The sequence below is a fragment of the Myodes glareolus genome, chromosome 21 (genome assembly GCF_982192425.1).
Source record: "Myodes glareolus chromosome 21, mMyoGla1.1, whole genome shotgun sequence".
Taxonomy (NCBI): Eukaryota; Metazoa; Chordata; class Mammalia; order Rodentia; family Cricetidae; genus Myodes; species Myodes glareolus.
Genome location: NC_142046.1, coordinates 41,868,670 through 41,889,440, shown reverse-complemented (window position 1 = coordinate 41,889,440; position 20,771 = coordinate 41,868,670). Strand labels below are relative to the sequence as shown.

The following is a 20,771-nucleotide window of genomic DNA, read 5'->3' as shown; positions in this document are numbered from 1 at the left end:
TGAATGTGTGTGTGTGAGAGAGAGAGAGAGAGAGAATATGAGTATGTGTGTGTGATCTCTACTCTCCTGAGTCCAGCTAGTGTTGTTCATATGTACATGGATGAAGGGCTGACCTCTGGGGTGTGGGCCACATGTATGGAGGCCCCATCCCTGAAGTTCAGGCCTTGTAAGCTCTTCCCCTACCCATGGTGGGATGATAACCGGATGGTCTTGCAGGCAAACATTTTGAATTCATGTTTGCAATATTCCTGTCATTTCCATAAAACACTGTTTGCAGCAGTTCCCTAGCCCCTGGCTCCTCCCGTTTACCTGACCACTCTTGCCGGATGTCTCCGAGACTTGAGTGGTGTCAGTGTCTGACTGCCGAGGATCAGGACGCCTCAGTCTCTTTTTTCTGCAGTTAAACCAGTTGTGGTTCTCTGTGACAGTCGCCATCTAATACAAACAGAAACTTATTGATGAGGGCGTGAGCTGCACTTACTTGTTTATTAATGATGAATCTTTTGAAGACAGTTACATAGCATATCAAAGTGAGGAATGAGCAGAATGACAAGGGGTCTTCATGGGTGCAGCTGTGGAACTAATATCTGTCTGATTGGACTTGTACCCATTCGCCAAGGGGCAGCTCAGGTCTAGTACTATAAACCTAGCCTTGAACTCATTAATGGAAATATCACAGGCCCTAGAGGAAAACCTAAAAGAACTTCCTTCACTTTTTAATCATGTCCTTTTTCTTAAAGTTTTTAAGAAGCAAAATTTTATATATGGGATTTTATATGTAATATTTGTAAGTATCTTAATGTTCTTGTATACATTAAATTCAAGTTGTTTTCAGTGTTAAAATTCATGTATCAGTGGATAGAGGGTATTGCTTGAACATCCAAGTTTTGGCAGTTTCGTTAGTTAGTTAGTTAGTTAGTTATTTTTGGTGTTTTCAGACAAGGTTTCTCTGTAACTTTGTATACTGTCCTGGCACTAGCTCTGTAGAGCAGGCTGGAGTTGAACTCACAGAGATTCTCCTGCCTCTGCCTCCTGAGTGCTGGGATTAATGGTACATGCCACCACCTCCCAGCTCATGCTGGTTTTTTATGTGTAATATGTATTGAAATTTTTCTTTGTCAATTTCATCCATGTATCATAAAAGTACCCCCACTCTTTCTAATTTTCCTCCTACTCCTATTACCCCAACTGACTTCCCTATAAGTCATTTTCCCTCATTCATGTTTTGTTTTTATTGTGTTTTTGATTTTGTTTTGAGTTCCTTGAGTTTAACTGGGATCATCTGTGTGACTGTGGGTTTGGAACTATCTATTAGAACCTGGTGGATTCCTTAGTGGTTACACAGCGGACAACAATAACTGCATCTTCCCCAGAATGCACAGCAGCCAACAGTCCAGTGGTAGCAAGGGATCCCTTCCCTGATTCCCAGCTGCTTGCTGACTTGTGCTGTCTTGTGTAGACACAATAGAGGTAGCCACAACTACTGTGAGGTCATCACTGCCCTTAATGGGCCGTGTTCAGAAGCCCACATCTGCACGCTCCCAACCCTACTCCATCCCTGCCAGGACTTTCCTGATGCTTCATAAGCCCTTGACCATTGTGGGAGCTATGTGTCCCCATATACAACAAGAATCCTTTAAAGAATTTTGCAAGATTGTGGAAGCATCATGATGAAGCAGGGTGAGCACAGACACTGTCACCTGAGTCGAGTGGAACTCTGAGTTCTAAGTGTTAGCATTATAGCAAAATATTTGCTGTGTTAGAACTCAGTATCCTCTTAATAAATGGGTCCATAATATGATAGGAAATTTATAAATCTTATAAATGATATTAGTCTTCATGCTAGTGTTAAATATCTGTTATATATATATATATATATATATAGCTGTTATGGTAAAGCTTAAACTGAATATATTTAACCCCAGATGACTTTTGGTCTAAGAATCTCTATATCCTCACATGAGTGAAAGATGTAATGCTTTCGCTGAGTTAAGGCCATATCCCTTTAAAAGTCTTATGATTGACAAAAACAAAAAAGATTTCATCAAGAATATGTTTCCTTGGGTCTCAACAACTTCTTCTTCTTCTTCTTCTTCTTCTTCTTCTTCTTCTTCTTCTTCTTCTTCTTCTTCTTCCTCTTCCTCTTCCTCTTCCTCTTCCTCTTCTTCCTCTTCTTCTTCTTCTTCCTCTTCTTCTTCCTCTTCTTCTTCTTTTTTCTGAGACAGGGTTCTTTGTAGCTTTGGAGCCTGTCCTGGAACTTCTAATATAAGTAAATAATTCAAACCTTGTTTCTTCAGTCTATTACCTAGAAATAACATAAAAATACATAGTTAGGTTTTTTTTTTTTTTGGTAGGCTGCAGCTAATATTCAATGTCAGGAAAGGAACACAGCAGCAAAGTCATAGAATGTGATAAGTCTTCTGAATTAGATCGCTGATTTCTCAAATATCATGATTGTGTTACACACCTCTGTAGAGACTCAGTAATAACACAGAGTGATGGAAAATTCCCAGGAAAACACAGTCAGGCGTGTCTGGAAACTGAAAGAGAAACACAGCAGTGTATGATACAGATGAAATGTGTTTGCTATAGGAATTTTAGAACCAATCTAAGTCAGAAATGTCAGGGTTTGTCGTTGCTGTTGTCTGGTATTCATTCCTATCCAGGCCAGTCGGAAACTTTCCAAAAGAACATTTAAAATGAAAGTTCTGACTGTGATTGTAGCATATAAGGGTAATTTTAAAGATCAAAATGTAAATTCTTATCAAAGCGTATATGATTGCTAAGTTATAAAATATAACCAAATTTTACATGACGTTTATCTGATGTAAGTAATTTCCTGGATCATTGTGGTTGAAAGCGCTGTGCACATCATGCTGTCAACATGGAAATAAATTCTAGGATTGGAGACTATTTTTAATAATGACCTTAGAGCTATGTAAGGACTATATAGCTGCGATTTTAAAGCATTCTTCAAATTTATGACAAGTTGACAAAGGCATGCATGTAAATCATGTTATAGAAATAATGTTCTTTGTTCCAGTTCATTCAGTAAGTATTAGAAATCTATCCGTTGCTTTATGTATTTTTGTTTTATTTGTTCTTGCAGTTAGTTGAAAATGCTGTCCGGATATATAACGTTAATCAGCTTTGCAATCTCTTTGTTTGTTTGTTTTGTGTTTATAGTTTACCATTATGAGAAAATGTCTAAACTCCTATGAACCTCCTCACAACAAGTAGCTGAATTTCGGATCCAGCATGGAAAGCGTTTGATAATTTAGTATTCATGTCTTAAATTACTTGACTCCAATTAAGCCTTTTTACCTAAATACTTATTTTCTCAAATTTTCATCATGTTTCCCACAGGAAAAAATTAAGAGAATCCAGCAAATCAGAATGGAAAAAGAACTCCGAGCTCAGCAGATTCTTGAGGTAGAATTCTTAATTTAACATAGCTAAGATAACAACTCAAAGTGCAGGGTCGTTTCCAATGCTCAGCTGTTACTGCATTCGTCCAGATGAATGCGTCCACTAGAAAGTCTATTCAGAAATGTGGAGATGGAGGCCTTTGACTCTTGTTAGCGAGTTCATCCATCCTATCACTAAATGCCAGAAAGTGAAATAAAACAAACAGCAGCCAACAAGAGAGGGAAGACTTGAGAAGCCAGTATAGATGTCACGGAGCTCGTGCTGTGTCACTAGCAGGGTTCCTAGTGTACTCCCCTCTGCGCGAGGACTAGAATTAGGTGTGCAGAATGTGTTAGCATCAAAATTAGTAGTTAGAAATGAGCAGGAAGAAATACTGAAAAGGCGGACTTAGCTCATCCAGGACTCAAGCAAGTCCTACAAGAGTTTGAAACTTTTATCTGAATGGCATTTTCACCCGGCTTTGGTCTAAAGTATCTGTCACGTTGTGAGATAATTTCCTATGCTAGAAACAATTGCCTCATCAAGACAAAGGCAAATATGTTTCATGTCCTGTATCAAAAATGGTATATGTCTTGAAACTGTTTCCTAAAAATATAGTGAAAATAAGGTTTTTTTGTTTTGGTATTTGGTTGTTTGAGAAAGGGTTTCTCTGTGTAGCCCTGACTCTGCTAGTACCAGCTCTGTAGACCTCAAACTCATAGAGATCCATCTGCCTCTGCCTCCCAAATTGATGGGATTAAAGGCGTGTGCCACCATCGTCCAGGGAAAATAAACTTTTGTTAACTGCAATTCTTTTCCCCCTCAGCTGTTGATGAATGGTCTGCTTTGTCGAACACTGTATGCCCTGAGGTCTGCGGAGACTTGGGCGTTTTTGTGTTACAGTGCTTTCTCCTAGAAATACGGACATGCCCTCACCCTCTTTAGGTTACTTTTATAACTCACGAATTCAGAACACTTCTTTTTGGAAACAAATGAACAATAATAACTAGCAGGTAGTTAGACCCTTTCAGACGGTGAGTGACTTCAGGTGGTATAGTGTGAGGCTGGCTGTCAGAGTGCAGGCTCTGTCCTGTTAAGCAACAAACGCTGAATACAGAGATAGTGAAAATCAGATTTACTAAATTTTATTTAATATTTACAGCCAAATAATGAATTTCTTTATCCAAAATATCAAGGAGAAAAGGAAGTTCCAAAAGTAGATGTGCTTGAAGTTCTTTTTATCCATCAATATTAATACTTTCTGAATTTTTTTCAGGAGTAAATTTTCTTTTAAAATCCTCAAAAATACAAAACATTATAGTCGTTTTTCTTAAGATAAAATAATGTTACTTCAAATGTTTATCTGTTTATAGAGTAAAAGATGTTGTCTTGTGGTTGTTAAGGGTACTTACAGATGTGTTTTAGCATTGGTCTTTGGAAACACTGCGAGGCGGGGATGTTTGTAACTGTCTGCATATGTGTTACATGATCGCTGTGTACTTTGTGAGGCATGTAGCTGCGAGTCTTAGCGGTGCTGTTGCATGACTTGAGACCTGTTTTGCATGCACAGGCTAAAAAGAAAAAGAAGGAAGAAGCGGCAAATGCCAAATTATTGGAGGCCGAGAAACGAACAAAGGTTAGTTTAGCCGAGAATCAAGAGTTTTTATTTTCAAAGATAAAAACTTCATTTGTGTAATACCAGTCATGAAAAAATACTTTTTCTTAAAGCTACTATTGAAAAATATGTGTGTAACTGTGTGCTTTTATTTGTATGTATATTGTTGTATGTTTTTTATTTCTTAATGTAGGTATGTGCTGTTTTGATATGTATCAATGGAAGACATCAAGTTAGAAATGCAAATTATTGCATGGCATCTGGATTTAAGTTTTGCTTGATAAGAATGATCACCCAAACTAGTTTATGTGTCATTTATGTTTTTGCTTCAACCCATGCCGCAAACCTGACTGCTCCCTCATAACTCTCTCTCTGTTAGTGTCCAGTAAGTGTTTTAGTTATTAGAAACAAAATGCATAATCCAAGTGGGGTGATGCATACCTGTCATGCCTGCAGTCAGGAAGCAGACTTAGGAGATGTGGATGGCAAGTCCAGTGACAAAGCAAGACTCTGTCTATAAACAAACAAGTAAATAAACGGGCAGAACCAGACAGAAACACTGTTAGCTGTCATTACATAGTAATAGGATCAGTCCGTTATAGTCTGTCCCAAAATTGTGCATCAGTTTTGACGATAATTCCCTGGCATGAAGCATAGAGAGACACTCTATTCATTCTCTTCCTTCCCTGCCTAGCTCTTCCCTTCCTCTGAATTCTGAATGGCGCAGCCGAATGAACCTGCTAGTGCTTCAGTTGCCCGCACAGCTCAACCCTATAGAGCCGCAGCAATGCTTTGCTATTTGCTCATTTTTGTTTGGGGCACCATGTAGTTGTGCTTGGGATGAACTAGAATTCATGCAGCTAAGCAAAGCTCTTCTTCTAAGCTCTACCCTGAGTCTGGTTTGCAGTCTTTTCAACATATAATCCCATACTTTGTTCTCTAGAATAAAGAGTAGTCTTAATTCTTCTATTCTCCTTTATATTTATTTACCTTTAATATTCATTTCACGGAGATTTTACCTTGTTCAACAATAATCAGTAGGTAACAGACTTATATAATTATTTTGCATTGTGTCCAATCCCCTTGGAGTGGACACACATACACGCAGGCATACACAGAGTATATTTGGGACCTTATGTTTAGAATGAGAAGGGCTTTAATAGGCTAGTTTTAAGAGTTGAATCATAAATGATTGAGTAATTGTTAAAATATATGTACAGTTTTTGTATCCTATGTTTGACAATCTATTCAGTCAATTTAGTGAATTTGCCATTGAAGTATGCTTTTTAGTTATTTATTAAATTTTAGGTGAAATGATTACTAGGCAAACATACTTACTACTGATTGTACCATGCAGTTTATGTTAGCTACCTTTTAGGTAGAGCACCATCAATGTAAGAAAGATGGAATAGTTAACATTTTCTGAGGTCAAAGCTATTAGAAGGCTGGAAATTTATCTGAAATGAAGTTTTTTTTTATTTAATGTGCTCTAAATCTCCTAAAAACCATATATCAAAAGTTTCTTATTTTTAAGGAAAAAGAACTGAGAAGACAGCAGGCTGTCCTCCTGAAGCACCAGGTCTGTATGCACAAAGCGCAACTGTGGAAAGTACTTTGTCATTGCTTAACTATTTGGGGGGGTGGGAAACTTCAAAATACTTTCTTTAAAATTTCTTGTTAATTCCTGCTTTGGTTTTCCCTTTGTCTTACAGTTTAATGCCTTGCTTTGGTATTGGTGTCTTTGGGGGGTTAAAATTGGTTTTATGACTCTGTGATTTCTATTTCATAATGTTGTGCCAACTCTTTCTACCAGGAGTTGGAGAGGCATAGACTAGATATGGTATGGGTATGTTTATTTTTGTACATCTAACACCGCATTGTGATTTGGTTGTGATATGGTTGTCATAGCAATGCATAAAGTGTAGCACTGGCTGCTGTCATATTACATACTGCTGCATGGCTTTACAGCACAGTGCATTGCATACATCTGCTTGTCTGTCTATAAGAAGTGTGATACGTCTCAGAGAGTTTTCATTGAATTGCATTAAACTCCTCTCTAAAAATGTACATTACTGATGTCACAGGAAAAGTTGACTCATTATACATTTAGATACAGTTATGACCCATGTTCTCCCATCCTTGTAGATGCAAAACTGCCATTACGAACAATGGGAATTTTGAATTTGCTTGATGAGAGAATATGAATTGTATTCTGGTTTTATAGTCAAATTTTGGAAATACCCCTTTGGGGGACCAAATATATCAAAGCCAAAATATTGATTAAATAAAAATGATATGCGATTTTTACATTAAAATTAGTTACCAAATTAAGGTAGTGCTTACCTTATTTCTATTGTGGGCATTTTAGATTACTATTATTTGCCCATGGTACAGCTTTTATGCCTTTAAATGGTGCATCAAGCATCAGACATCAGTAAATAGGAATATCACATTTCATTGGTATATGTGTATGAACCATGAAGAGTTTAATTTTTAATTGGTATAAACACTTTTAATTTTTTTTCCTAATTTATTGGTGTACTATTGGATTTTAAAATTATTTTGTACTTGAAATTAACTTAATCAATTCTAAAACCACAATGTGAAAGTGATTATGGATTAATTTTTGCCTGATCTTAAATTTTAAGAACAATGTAACTTGTAAAATTGGCTCTAGTATTTTGTGGTTTTTCTAATAGCAGATGTAAGGTAACTGACCTGTTCCAGCCAACCATTATGCTTTTTGTTCTGGCAGCTTTTGAAGGAGCATCACAGCTGACCATAAGTAAACCTTGTATGCTCTGTTTACACTGTCTCCATGCTCATTGCTTCACCTTTTTGCTGTTGATTGCTCTTGTATTTGCTTTCTAAACCTGAACTAAAACATGCACAGAATGGCCATTCTTGTCTTATATTTAGTATTTACCATGACTTGTCTATAAATGCTAAACATGCTATATTGAGTTTTTGTTATTGTTGTTGTTGTTTTTGTTGTTGTTGTTGTTTTTCCATTTGAAGACCCAACAGTTAAATGTGGTTGAGTTGTTCTCCTAATTTTATCTGGCCTTGCAGGAACGGGAGCGAAGGCGACAGCATATGATGCTCATGAAAGCTATGGAAGCACGTAAGAAAGCAGAAGTAAGTGTGCGTTCCTAGAGGACTTGGTTTTCCTGAAGCAGTAGCTATTGTAGCTTTTTCAGAGTACAGGTTTGTCGTGATTCTTAGTGTGTTGGATGACACTGATGAGCTAACTGGCTCCTTATTACTGTAACCAGGATCTCACAAAACTAATCTTATAGCAGGTGTAGAGGTTCCAGGAACTTTCGTTTAGATCCTAATCACACGATCCACAAACTTTTGCCATCAGAACTTTTCTTAAGCATGTTCTATGTATGAAATTACACATGCTGTGTGTGTGTTCTAAGGATTGAATCAGGTCCTCAGGGAGATCAACCACTACTCTCATCTCATGAACCATCTCTCCAGCCTTAACCAAATTTGTAGTTTTTTTCTGCTATTTCTTTCTTTTTTAAAAAATTCTTTTCATGGAATATATTTCAATCATTTTTTCCTTCCCCAAACTCTTCCCAGTTCCTTGTTACCCGCCCAACTTAATGTTTACTCAACAATGTTACCTGCTCACTCGCCTGCTCTCAAAAAATAGCTGAAATGAACAAAATGCCATTAAGACAAAAAGAAGATACTAAAGAAATGAGATAAAACTCCCCTCCCCCCATACACACATCCGTAAAAGCTCAGCATTCATTTTGTATTGGCCATCTGTTCCTGGGCATTGGGCCTGCCCTGAACTATAATTTATATACTCATTGTCACTCTGTCAGAGAAAACTGATTTTCCCTTTTTCAGCAGGTATCAATTGCAAATAGCATCTTGGTCAGGTATGGGACTTTTGCCTACTTACCCTTTCAGTGCTGGGATTTTGTGTGGTTAGAGCCTGTGCTGGCCCTATGCATGCTGCCATAGACTCTGTGAGTTCATTTGTGCATCAGTCCTGGTTATGTGTAGAAGACACTGATCCTTAGACTAATCCATCATCTCTGCTCTTCAAATCTTTTTGCTACTTCTTCATATGACCCATGACCCTGGTGACCCTTGGTTTGATGACAACCTTCCATTAGGGACTAACTTCTCTGAAGTTCTCATCCTCTACACATTGTCCAGTTGTCGGTCTCTTTGTTAATTACACGAAGAAGTTTCTCTATGACCTGAGTGAGGCAGGGATCTGTGGATATAGGGATATACATTAGGAGTCATTTCATTGCTATATTAGTTTTCTAGGATAATAATAGTACACTCCCCCCTAGCCCCTTAACCTGTCTAGTGTCAGGTTTGTGACAACTTCAGCAGTGTAAGGATTGTCATGGACTGGGCCTTCAATCCATTTTTTTTAAATGATTGGTTACTCCCATAACATTTATGCCACTATTACCAGTGTATCCTGCAGACAAGTAGCTGTCTCAGTATTTGTAGCTGTGTGATACTGATTATTTTCCTCCTTTGGTAGCTGTCCTGTGCTGAGTACCTTCCAGTACGATGAATGCTGGTTACTAGGGGTGAGGCTTTTGGTTGGGCACCAGCTCAACTTCTCTGTGCTTAATGGCGTGAGTTTGTGTTTTCTTCTGCAATAGGGCATTTTCTGAATCTAATGAGATGATCATGTGGGTCTTTGGCTTTCAATCTGTTTATGTAGTAGAAATAGAACAATCCCTGCATCTCTGGGATAAAGCCAATTTGATCATGATAAATAATCTTTTTGATATGTTGCTGAATTCAGTTTGCAAGTATTTTCTTGAGAATTTTTAAATATTCATAAGGGATATTTTTCTGTAATTTTCTCTTTTTATAGGATCCTTATGTGGTTTTGGTATCAATTATGAGTAGCTTCATAAAAAGTATTAATATGTGTTCCTTCAGTTTCTATTTTGTGGAATAATTTGAGGCATAATGACTTCAGTTTTTTGAAGCTGTGGTAGAATTCTGTGCTCAATCCATCTTGTTCTGGGCTCTTACTTGTTGGGAAAGTTTTAACTACGGCTTCTATTTTACTAAGGCATTTGGATCAATTTACATTATTTATTTCATCTTGATTTAATTTTGATAGGTTGACATATTAAGAAATTCATCCATTTATTTTAGGATTTCTAGTTGGGTGAAATACAGATTTTTAAAGTATGTTCTTATGATTTTCAGAATTTCCTCAGTGTCTTATAATTTCTCCCTTTTCATCTCAATTTTTATCAATTTGCATCTATCTTTGGATTGATTTAGATAATGATTTGTGAACATGGTTGATTTGCTCAAAGAACTGTTCTTTGTTTTATTGATTCTTTGTATTTTCGTTCTTGTTTGTTTCTGTTTCATTGACTTCTTTCCTAAGTTTGACTATTTCCTGCTGTATACTCTTTTTGGCTATTATTTTTGTTTGTTTGTTTGTTTGTTTTCTTTAAGTATTTCATTAAGTTACTTACTAAAATAAGATTTTTCAATTTCCTTCATTGTATCCCATAGCTTGGATATGTTGTGTTTTTAATTTTCATTAAATTCAAAACGTTTTGAATTTTCTTCTTAATTTCTGCTTTGACCCCTTTTTCATTAATGAGTTACTCGATTTCCTTGAGTTTCTGTACTTTTTCTCTTGTTTGATATCCATCTTTAGCCATGGTGCTCACATACGTCGCAGGGCCTTCTGTCTAAGGAAGGGGCACAGATGGTGTTTATGGTTCATTGTGTACTGTGATGTTACTTTTAAAAAGAATTTCGTCCTACTATTGAATTTCTAGTTTAGAAATATCCTTTCTATGTTTTTTTCTTTTTGTAAATAAGTGGTTAATTTATTTACCTTTTTAGTATTATACTATAGAATATCTGAAATTGTGTTAACATTTTTTAGCACCTTCTAAATAAACTTACTTAGAATAAACCAATTCTAAATTTTCACCCCAGTTCTGTTTAAGATAATCTCTGAGTTTACATTTATTTGAAACCTTGAAGTGAAATTTAAGTGGCTTCTCAAGATTTTAGTAAAATTTATGATGGAAGTCTCATAATTAGAATGATAAAAAGAAACTGAAGACTAGAGATCAAATTATCCTTGTCTACAGAAGGAAGCATAAGGGAATTGCTTAAAGAATATGTTTAATTACTGACTCGGATGTTTTTCCTTAGTTACTTTTAAGGCTTTTGAAGAACTAACCATTTAGCAAATTAATCGCATGCTTAAGTCATTGTAGGTGTTATGTCACACTATATGCGTTAGAATTACATGATAAGAGTGAAAAATAATAGCAGTGTTTAGGCTAACAAATTGTTAGAAAGGAAAACTGGACAGTAGTGGCTGAGATTCAGAAAAGTCGTGAATGCTTTTTTGAGTTACCTGCCAGGTACCCTATCCTCCTGAGGACACAGTTACATTAAGGAGCAGGTGCACAGCTTGGGAGTCCAGTTTTAATTCCCAGCACCCACATGACAACTCACAACTTTTTGTAACCTTCAATTCCACAGGATCTTACATCCTTACACAGACAAATGTGAACATAAAATTAAAAAATAAATAAAATATTAAAAATATTCAAATGTCAAAATACTTAAAAGCAAAGTCTTTGTTTCTATACAATTCTCAACTTATTCCTAGGCTTCTTAGAGATGATTCTGTTCACTGAAATAATAATAATTTGATCGCTGTGGAAACATCCATTAGAGTGTTTTCAAACAGTTGTCAGGATTAAGATTTCTTGTGCGTGATTTTCTCTTTCAGGAGAAAGAGCGATTGAAACAAGAGAAACGCGATGAGAAAAGACTGAATAAGGAGCGCAAACTCGAGCAGCGGAGGCTGGAGTTAGAAATGGCAAAGGAACTAAAGAAGCCTAATGAAGACATGTGCTTAGCAGACCAAAAGGTGATCATGATGCGTGAGCCGTTTCTCTTGCAAATCCCATTTCTCTAGTTTTCTTACCACTTTCCCTTTCCAGAAGCACAACAAGTTTCCAAGCGTGGTCAGCTCGGCCTGGATTGTCAGCTGTCCTTTTGCTGGTCATTGCACCACTGCAGACCTTTCGGTCCTCGTAGATGGACCCCAGAAATCGCAAGGACAGGGCAGAGAAGCCGATGTGTCTCTGCGGCTCTATCCAGTAGCTGAGCACAGAAAGGCGTGGCATCCCTTTACCCCATAGACACATGATTTATCCGAGTTCCTCCCGTTGGTCAGCTGCTTTATTGAATGAGTCCACTGCATGCTGAGTACCTACAGGAATTCCCTGAAGGACGTGTTTTGATCTAGTCTTCAGTAAAGTCCCATGGCACTGGTGTTTATTTGTCTCAATTTGTTGATGAAAAACTGAGACAAAAGAGGAAGCTTGCCCGTGATCACAGTTTGCTTGCCGTTAGAGGCCATGCTCCTTATCATCTCGACATCCAAGAAGCTGCCCAGCCATGGAACCAGAAGCTCGGGTTTTCTCTTCCAGTCTCATAGGCAGATCAATAATGCTTACAATTTTTCTGACCACCCTGTAGTCTGTCACCGTGCCTGGTCTATAGCAGCTGTATGTGTGCTTCTGCCGTACCCATCTGTTATGTATTATTACCCTGGCTCATATGATCCCCTCCAGTAGTGTGATTAACACAATTATTTCGTGCCTCAGTAGGGCTTGCATTAAATTAACATCCAATTTATTTTACTTAGAATAACTGCTTTAAGATAAAAATTAATGTATACTTATCAGTATATATTTTCCTAAGCAGAATAGGTTTTTCCCTTTAAATTAACTAGCATCTTTCATAATCTTATAGTGAGCAAACTTTTTAAATTTGAAATGAATTCTTTTTTCTTATATCTTTTTTTCCTTTCCAGACAAGGTTGCTCTATTTAATAGCCCTGTCTGTCTCTGAATCACTCTTTAGACCAGGCTGACCTCGAACTCACAGAGATCTAAAGGCATGCATCGCCACTGCCTGGTTATCTTGCATCTTTTATTTTCACTTAAATCATATGAATTGTTAAATGATTCTTTATTTTAAACCATACTTTTTGTTAATTTATTATGTATATATAATTCTGTCTGTGTGTATGCCTGCAGGCCAGAAGAGTGCCCCAGACCTCATTACAGATGGTTGTGAACCACCATGTGGTTGCTGGGAATTGAACTCAGGACCTTTGGAAGAGCAGGCAATGCTCTTAACCACTGAGCCATCCTCTCCAGCCCCCAGCCATACTTTTTTTTTAAAGCTTTGTTTAATGATTTTTTTAGAATTATACAGAATTGTGTATATCTGATATAGTTCAAGAAAAAGGAAGGCAAAATTAACTGGCTTTCAAGTAGAGCATTGGCTATTATTCATAATTAAGTGTTTTCAAACAATATTAAAAAATTCTTCCGTGAGTTACCTGAGTAAGGGCAGAGTAAAGGGCCGATTCAGATAATACTTCTAAATTACTTCTTTTTCCATACAAAATTTAAATTACAAAAATGGGCAAAATATGCCTAATTTAGATTACCTATTGAATGCATTTTAATGTCTATAATAAACTTAATGTAGCTTAATTATTAGAGTGCTGTCTATGTGTGCGTACAGAAGTGGCAAAGAGATTTCTCTCTAATTTTAATACTAAAGCTCATATTGATGCTTTACTAAACACAGGGACCTACAGCCCTAGAGTTGGATTGATATTAGACTCATGAGTTTTGGTAATGTGGACCCAATAACTTACTGCAGCAGTTAGCTGCTGATGGGCCTACTCTTTGCAACCAGAATGCCCATGGTGCAAACTCATAACAGTTCTGTCCCACCATTAAACAGTGAAGAGCTCGGTGGATAATTACGTAGTGGTCCAGTACTTTTGAAATGCTTAGTATTTTGATTTGCTTACTTTGCTGCTTGGTTTTGGTCACGTGATTGCTTTGGTGTGGTTGATGCTGTTATATAACCTTATTTTATCAACATAAGAAAATTTCAGTTCTTCTGCTGTCAAATTTGAATTCATATTGAGCTCAACCCAGAATTGCAGGTGATTGCTTATTTTCAAAACCATTTACCTATTCGTGCCTTGGGAGCTGCAGTAATGCTCACAGGAACTCTGTCCTCCAATACAGGATAAAGAAATACAGCAGCTTAAGTTTCTTTGGATGACAGAAAAGCCATGATTTGGGGAACTGGAGAGATGATTTGCCACACAAGCATCAGCACCTGCGTGTGTATACCCAACAGCCACGTAGACACTGGGCACAGGCATGGCCAGGTGTCATAAACCCAGAACAGAGTGGGGAGAAATTCCCTGGCCAACCTGTCCAGCCAAATTAATGAGCCCCGAGGTGTTTGGTGGGAGACTCTGTTTTTAAAAATAAAGTACTTCATTTAATAGGTATGGGAGGAATGTCTAGTATCTTTGCTAGATGAGTAAAATATTTGCCATCAAACCTGACAACTTGAATTTGGTAAGCTCCAGAACCCATAGGACAGGAGAAACAATTCCTGCCGGTTGTTTCCTGACCTCCATAAGCATACTGTTTGTTGCATGCCCGCCCATACCCGCCTGCATGCATACAACACAACCACATAGATGATAGAGAGAGAGAGAGATAAATGTTTAATCAGCAGTTGAAGGGGGAATCAGTGTCAAAATATACGTACATAACGTTGTATGCACAAACAAAATCCAGACTTAATTTTTTAAAAGCTGCGTTAATTTTTCTTGTGTTTTGTTTGCAGCCCTTGCCAGAGTGGCCTCGCATCCCAGGACTTGTCCTCTCTGGAACCACATTTTCAGACTGTCTCATGGTGGTGCAGTTCTTACGAAACTTTGGTAAAGTTTTGGGCTTTGATGTGAATATTGATGTTCCAAACCTCAGTGTTCTTCAAGAGGGATTGCTAAATGTAGGGGACAGCATGGGTGAAGTCCAAGACTTGCTTGTGAGACTCCTCTCAGCTGCTGTGTGTGATCCAGGTCTAATTACAGGATACAAGGTAAAAACACCCAAATCTAACCGATTGCTTTAAGTCTGTACTCTCCGTGTGTTGCTGGTTAATTTTTCCATGATAGCAGAAGATTGTATAGATGTTCTTTACTTCATTGTTCACTTTTATCCTTTGGAGTTAAATGTAGATTTATACTAGGTTACAGGTGGGGCAAATGTGAAGAGTCTTGGTAGACGGAGGAATGCGAACCAGTCTACTGGTGACTCTATTGCTCTAGCTGTAGGCATTTATGGAAATATACCAGTGCTTTCTGTCAAAAGCAGAATTCATAATTACTAAAGGATTTAGAACTTGCATGCTGATTCTGAAGTTCTCCGGTTGTAAACAGCAGGCTATTGGATGCCATATAGGTCACAGTGTTGACTGTGTTGGTCAGTGGGTCCGTTTGTACTCATCTGTCTGTCTTATCAGATACACATTCAAGGTGTTTCTCTAGACAATACTGTAGGAAGCTAAGCTTCCAGAATGTGCCTACTCACGGACTTATGTAATAAAGGTGGAAAATAATCAGTGATTTTGATCATCAGTACTTTGCCATTTGTTCCAAAATGTCTTTACAGAGAATCCTTGATGACTACTTAAAGCTGTCTCCTATCAATGTTCATCTTCTCCTTCCCTCAGTCCAGGAAGGGTTTAGTGGGGACAGAACATGATAGGCATGCGAATGAATATCTGTCTATCATGCTGTCTTATCTCCATTCCAATTCTGTGATAAAGTCCTTATTGTAATATCTAGAGCGTATAAGCCAATATTTTATTCTTATTTTTGAATGAATGAAGATGATAAACATTGACAAAAATGCCAAACTTTCTAGGCCAAAACCGCTCTTGGAGAGCACTTGCTGAATGTGGGTGTGAATCGAGACAATGTGTCGGAGGTTTTGCAGATTTTCATGGAAGCGCACTGTGGACAGACGGAGCTTACTGAGAGCCTGAAGACTAAAGCGTTCCAGGCTCACAGCCCAGCCCAGAAAGCCTCCATCCTCGCCTTCCTCATTAATGAACTGGCGTGCAGCAGGAGCGTCGTGAGGTAGGCCGGGCGTTTCCTGTTTCCAGTGTGTGTCTAGTCACAGGGGACTAGACACAAATTGCTTTGAAAAATTTTGGAAGTTACTGACTAGCTCCAAGAAGAAAATCAGAATCGTAATTCACCCTTAGAAGATAGCCAGCAATACTATTTCAGTTCTATTTCTATATGTGAACATAATGATCTTTCTGCATATGTGTAATCTGTATTCTTACATGTATTCTTTAATCATTTTGCTAATTCTTCATGTATTGGATATCTTTATTGTTTGCTACAGTGCTAGAATCCAGAGCTATATTAGGAATCCAGAACTTTTTCCTTGATGTCTTTGAGGACCTGATTTTCCTTGTGATCCAGCTGCTTATTTTGTTGTATGCTAGTCTAACCTTAGATTTCTAGTTTGCCAGTGAAGTAGTTTATACTTTATTTAAGATTTCAAATGCATCTGCCACTCTGTTACTTACTATGCACAAAAGTGTTAGCTAGTGTTCGAGCATTTCAGGTTCACTGTTCATCCTTTGCTTAATCTTAATTTGTCTAAAAATTTGTCTTACTTTTAGTCTTTTACCTTTTTAGGAAAAAGGATTTGTGAATTTATTTTTACCATTGGTAGACAAATTAAACCTTCTGTACCTGTCTTAGCTATGATCTAGTAATATGATTGTTACCATTTATTTTTTGTGTTCTTTTCAAATATCTCCAAGAGTGTATTAATATTTTGTTTATGAAAGAATTGTTTCATTATGCTTAAGCATGATGACAAATAGTAATGCTGAGTGGCTCTTTAAAATATATATATATATATATATATACACATATAAATTCATTGTACAGTGAACATTGATATTTTCTGTCTTGGAAGAATAAAGGCTCCACCATTTTATTACCACCAGCGAATATCACAACATCCATATTTTCCATGTTGAGCTGTATACATACACAGAGATGTTATCTGTACATAAGTATGTATTACTTACGTAAATGTACATCTATGTCCTAATTTCCCAGTTGAATGTGGAAATGGTCATTTACTAAATATATGCCAAACCCATCAGAAAGCTATTTTTATAAGGAATTGTGAGAGTGTCTTACAGCCCTGTTGATTTAAAGTAGAAACCAAAGTAATTTTCCTAATAGTAACATTGTATCTAATGAAGAAATGGCTGTTTTTTTAAAGTCAATGATGTTGCATAAACCCATGTAGATGTAAAATGTGATTGTTTGTATCATTTTACCTATAAAAATATATGATGTTGCATGTTAAATGGACACATTGCATAAATGGATTATATCTTTTAATACATCTTTGTTTTGGCAGTGAGATTGACAAGAACATTGAGTATATGTCAAACTTGAGGAGAGATAAGTGGGTAGTGGAAGGTAAACTCCGCAAGTAAGTCCTGTTTTATCACTCTAATGTGCCGTCTTCCTTTAGTTTAAGTCTCCAGTAAGGAATGTGGACTGGGAGGATGGAGTTTAAACTCTACTTTTTGTACGAGAAAGATACTATTTCATCTGGAGTCTGAAATTAGTGATGGAATCTAAAAGCAGACAAGGAAAATAGAATTAGGTTCATTGAACTCATGTTTCAAACTTAAAAGAGACATTTTTCTTTTTTCTTTCAGCAAAGTCAAGCAACCATGTTTTCTGTTGTCATTGTTGCTACTGGATTGCGTTTGTCTTAGCTGATATCTGGGATTATCCTTTCTCTTAATGACTCTTTCTTAATTAAAGTTTGCTTCTACAAAGTATAATAAAAATTATTCATTATTAAAATTTAATTATCTTCCTTCCAGGAAATAAATTCATCTGCTGTATTAAAAGGGTATATGACCCACACATGTAATCCCAGCGCTGGGCATGCTGAGGCAGGAGGATCTAGGGTTTCAGATCACAGGGTTACATAGTGAAACCCTTTCCCCAAGTGATAATAAATAAATAGACTAGAACAACGGTTTCTGACCCGGAGAGATGGCTCCAGGAGTGCCTATTGCACTTGCAGAGGACCTGGGTTCAATTCCCAGCATCTACATGATGGTGCACAACCATTTATAGATTCCACTTTCAAGAGACTTGATGCCCTCTTCTGACCTCTGTGGGCATCAGGCACTCACGTGGTGTGCAAACATACATGCTAACACATCAAATAAAAATGAATAAATTTAATTAAAAATGTTAAAAGTTTAGTTTCTTTGCAGTAATTTGAGTTGAAATGTACACATAGCACATAGTACAGAAATCAGAAAGTACCAGTCAACCATTGTCAGAATCATTCATGTCATCTTTCATGGGTGATTTTTGTCAAATATGGAAACATATGTCTTAAATTTCTCTAATTGAATTTTTTTACTGCCATTGATATATATTCATTACATGCGTTTAAGCTAGTCTTGCTTAAGACTCACATTATGATCTGGATGTGGTGGTTCACACCTGTAATCCCAGCACATAGGAGGCAAAGGCAGGAGGATAACAAATTTCTAAGGCCGCCTGAGCTACAGAACAAGACTTAGCTTCATATGCCAAGTACTGGGTGAGAAATGTAGCTGAGTGGAAGATGATCGCCTAGGAAACACTGTATTGAATCCTCAGCACTGACAGAAAGAGGGGAAAAAGAAAGTTTGTCATTGTGCTCATAAAAATTACAACTTCAGTGGTGACAACAGTAGATTTTGATTCTGTATCTTTTAATGTTTAAAGGCTCAGAATAATTCATGCTAAGAAAACAGGCAAAAGAGACACTGCAGGAGGCATTGATCTCGGAGAAGAGCAACATCCCTTGGGCACCCCCACTCCAGGACGCAAGCGGAGAAGGAAGGGAGGAGACAGTGATTATGATGACGACGATGATGATGACAGTGATGATCAAGCAGACGAGGATGATGAAGATGAAGAAGATAAAGATGACAAAAAAGGAAAAAAGACTGATATTTGTGAAGATGAGGTAATCCAGTCAAGTTCATGTGTAAGATTTACCAAGAGCTATGCAACCTGCTAAAAACCAACAGAATATTTAAAGCCATTGAATTCAGCTTGTGGCATTTACTTGCCCCAGTTTCTTCATCTGAAAATTATTTCCTCCTGCTCCTTCCTTCTCTTCCTCTTCCCCTGCCAGGCTTGCCTGTGCTGTGCTCCCAACCTGAAGATAGTGTTGTATTTGTCTCTTAATGTGTTTTATGGTAATTAAGGAAGCACTCAGTGGCATGGCTGGGCATGGAGAGAAACTTGGAAGTTAGATTTGCTGTATGTGTGCAGATGCTTTACTCAACAGGTGTGTGACAGTGGTCCCTATGCTCGTATCAGCTGCAGACATTGTTGCCGTCTTGTTTTGTTTCAGTGTTCTCTGTCATGTTCAAGTAATGAAATCACTAATATTGTATTGCTCTGAATGTATGTATCCCTGTTGTTAGTTGAAACAATGCCATCAGCATCTTTGGAATTGTCTCCAGAGCGCTGTCGATTCTGATCCTCAGACATTCTCTCTGGTACCACTGGCACTTTACTTATACTTGCTCACCGCTCATGCCTCAAAGGCTTTTTCAGGTTTAGTGCAAATGCTGTATTCCTCAAACTCTAGCCTTCACAGCTTTAACCGAAGGTGGATGCAGCACTGGGCGCCCTCACCACTGTCAGTAAAGAAGTTTTGTTGCTTTTTTTTTTTTTTAAGATAAAATGTTAATTGGCATGATGGGAAGATATTTGCAATGTAGATCACGTGTCCGTGAAGGACATTAGGCATTTGGAGGCGCAAACTCTCACAAGTACTTTCTGCACCCATTAACTGAGAACTACATCTCAGGGTGGAAGTTCGCGTGGGGAAATGCCGAGAACAGTGTCTGTAGCAGCTGCTGATGCTACGTTTCTTATATGTTTGGGCATTATTTTTTATGAAATGCAGTGGGCTGTTTTTCCACTGTCCTTCCCTTTGCTGTGCAGGGATCTTTTTTTTCTCTCGCGTGGGACTGCATGTGCCTGGCCCTGACTACCCTTGGTTCATGACCCTTCTGGTCTCAGCTTTGTATGTGTGCAAACTTTGAAAGATTAGAAAACAAATCAGTCTTCAAAAGATTAAAGATTATAGCTATGTACCACCCTACCCAGTCTCTGACTTCCTTTTTAATTATATAATTGGGAGCCATAGATTTTATTATTTATACATAGAACATATCACTTAACATAGCAATAGTGTGAGTAATCATAGTTAGATTATAGGGGTTTTGTTTACCATTACATATCCTACTATTAACATGAGGAAATGGTATAAAACTAGTAAAATAATAAGTAATTAGTGTCTTTAAAAGCCAATTTATGTTTCCTTTAGCTAGATAGAATGACACGTGCCTATAATACTGCACTTAGGAGACTAAGAAAAGGAGAACAAGGAGTCCCAAGCTAGTCCCAGCTGCATACCATGGCCCCATTTTTAAAAAAGTTGCTGTGGGAGTGGCTGGCACCTGCACCCTAGAGACCAAGATACAGAGCGTATCTGTGAGACCAAGGCCTGCTTAGGCTGCTGGGAGAGTTCCAGGGCAGCCCAGGCTGCAGTGTAAACCTTGTCTTAAATAGTTTGGTTTTTTTCTGCATCATTTTTTTTCTATTTTTTATCTTATATCATCTTTTCCCTCCAGATATTTCCTTATTTATGACCTCTTTTCTCCATTAATTGTTGTTATATACCTGCGTATATATTAAATAATCTTTTTTAGGAAAAAAAAGTTTTTTCCCTTGAAA

The 20,771-nt window shown here is 37.5% G+C and overlaps 1 protein-coding gene across 13 annotated transcripts in view; it reads left to right on the top strand.

Moving 5' to 3' along the window:
- Positions 1 to 20,771, top strand: part of Baz2b (bromodomain adjacent to zinc finger domain 2B) — a 214,043-nt gene that overhangs the window by 171,198 nt on the left and 22,074 nt on the right. For 6 of the 13 annotated variants that reach the window (XM_087899994.1, XM_048426208.3, XM_087899991.1 and 3 more), the window contains 10 exons: positions 3,367 to 3,432; positions 4,979 to 5,044; positions 6,558 to 6,602; positions 6,837 to 6,869; positions 8,096 to 8,161; positions 11,799 to 11,939; positions 14,747 to 15,001; positions 15,829 to 16,043; positions 17,359 to 17,433; positions 18,741 to 18,984. In XM_087899994.1, the coding sequence (XP_087756120.1) occupies positions 3,367 to 3,432; positions 4,979 to 5,044; positions 6,558 to 6,602; positions 6,837 to 6,869; positions 8,096 to 8,161; positions 11,799 to 11,939; positions 14,747 to 15,001; positions 15,829 to 16,043; positions 17,359 to 17,433; positions 18,741 to 18,984 (1,206 nt within the window). The remainder of the gene's footprint in view (positions 1 to 3,366; positions 3,433 to 4,978; positions 5,045 to 6,557; positions 6,603 to 6,836; positions 6,870 to 8,095; positions 8,162 to 11,798; positions 11,940 to 14,746; positions 15,002 to 15,828; positions 16,044 to 17,358; positions 17,434 to 18,740; positions 18,985 to 20,771) is intronic. The other 7 variants (XM_087899992.1, XM_087899986.1, XM_087899993.1 and 4 more) reach the window with 5 other exon arrangements.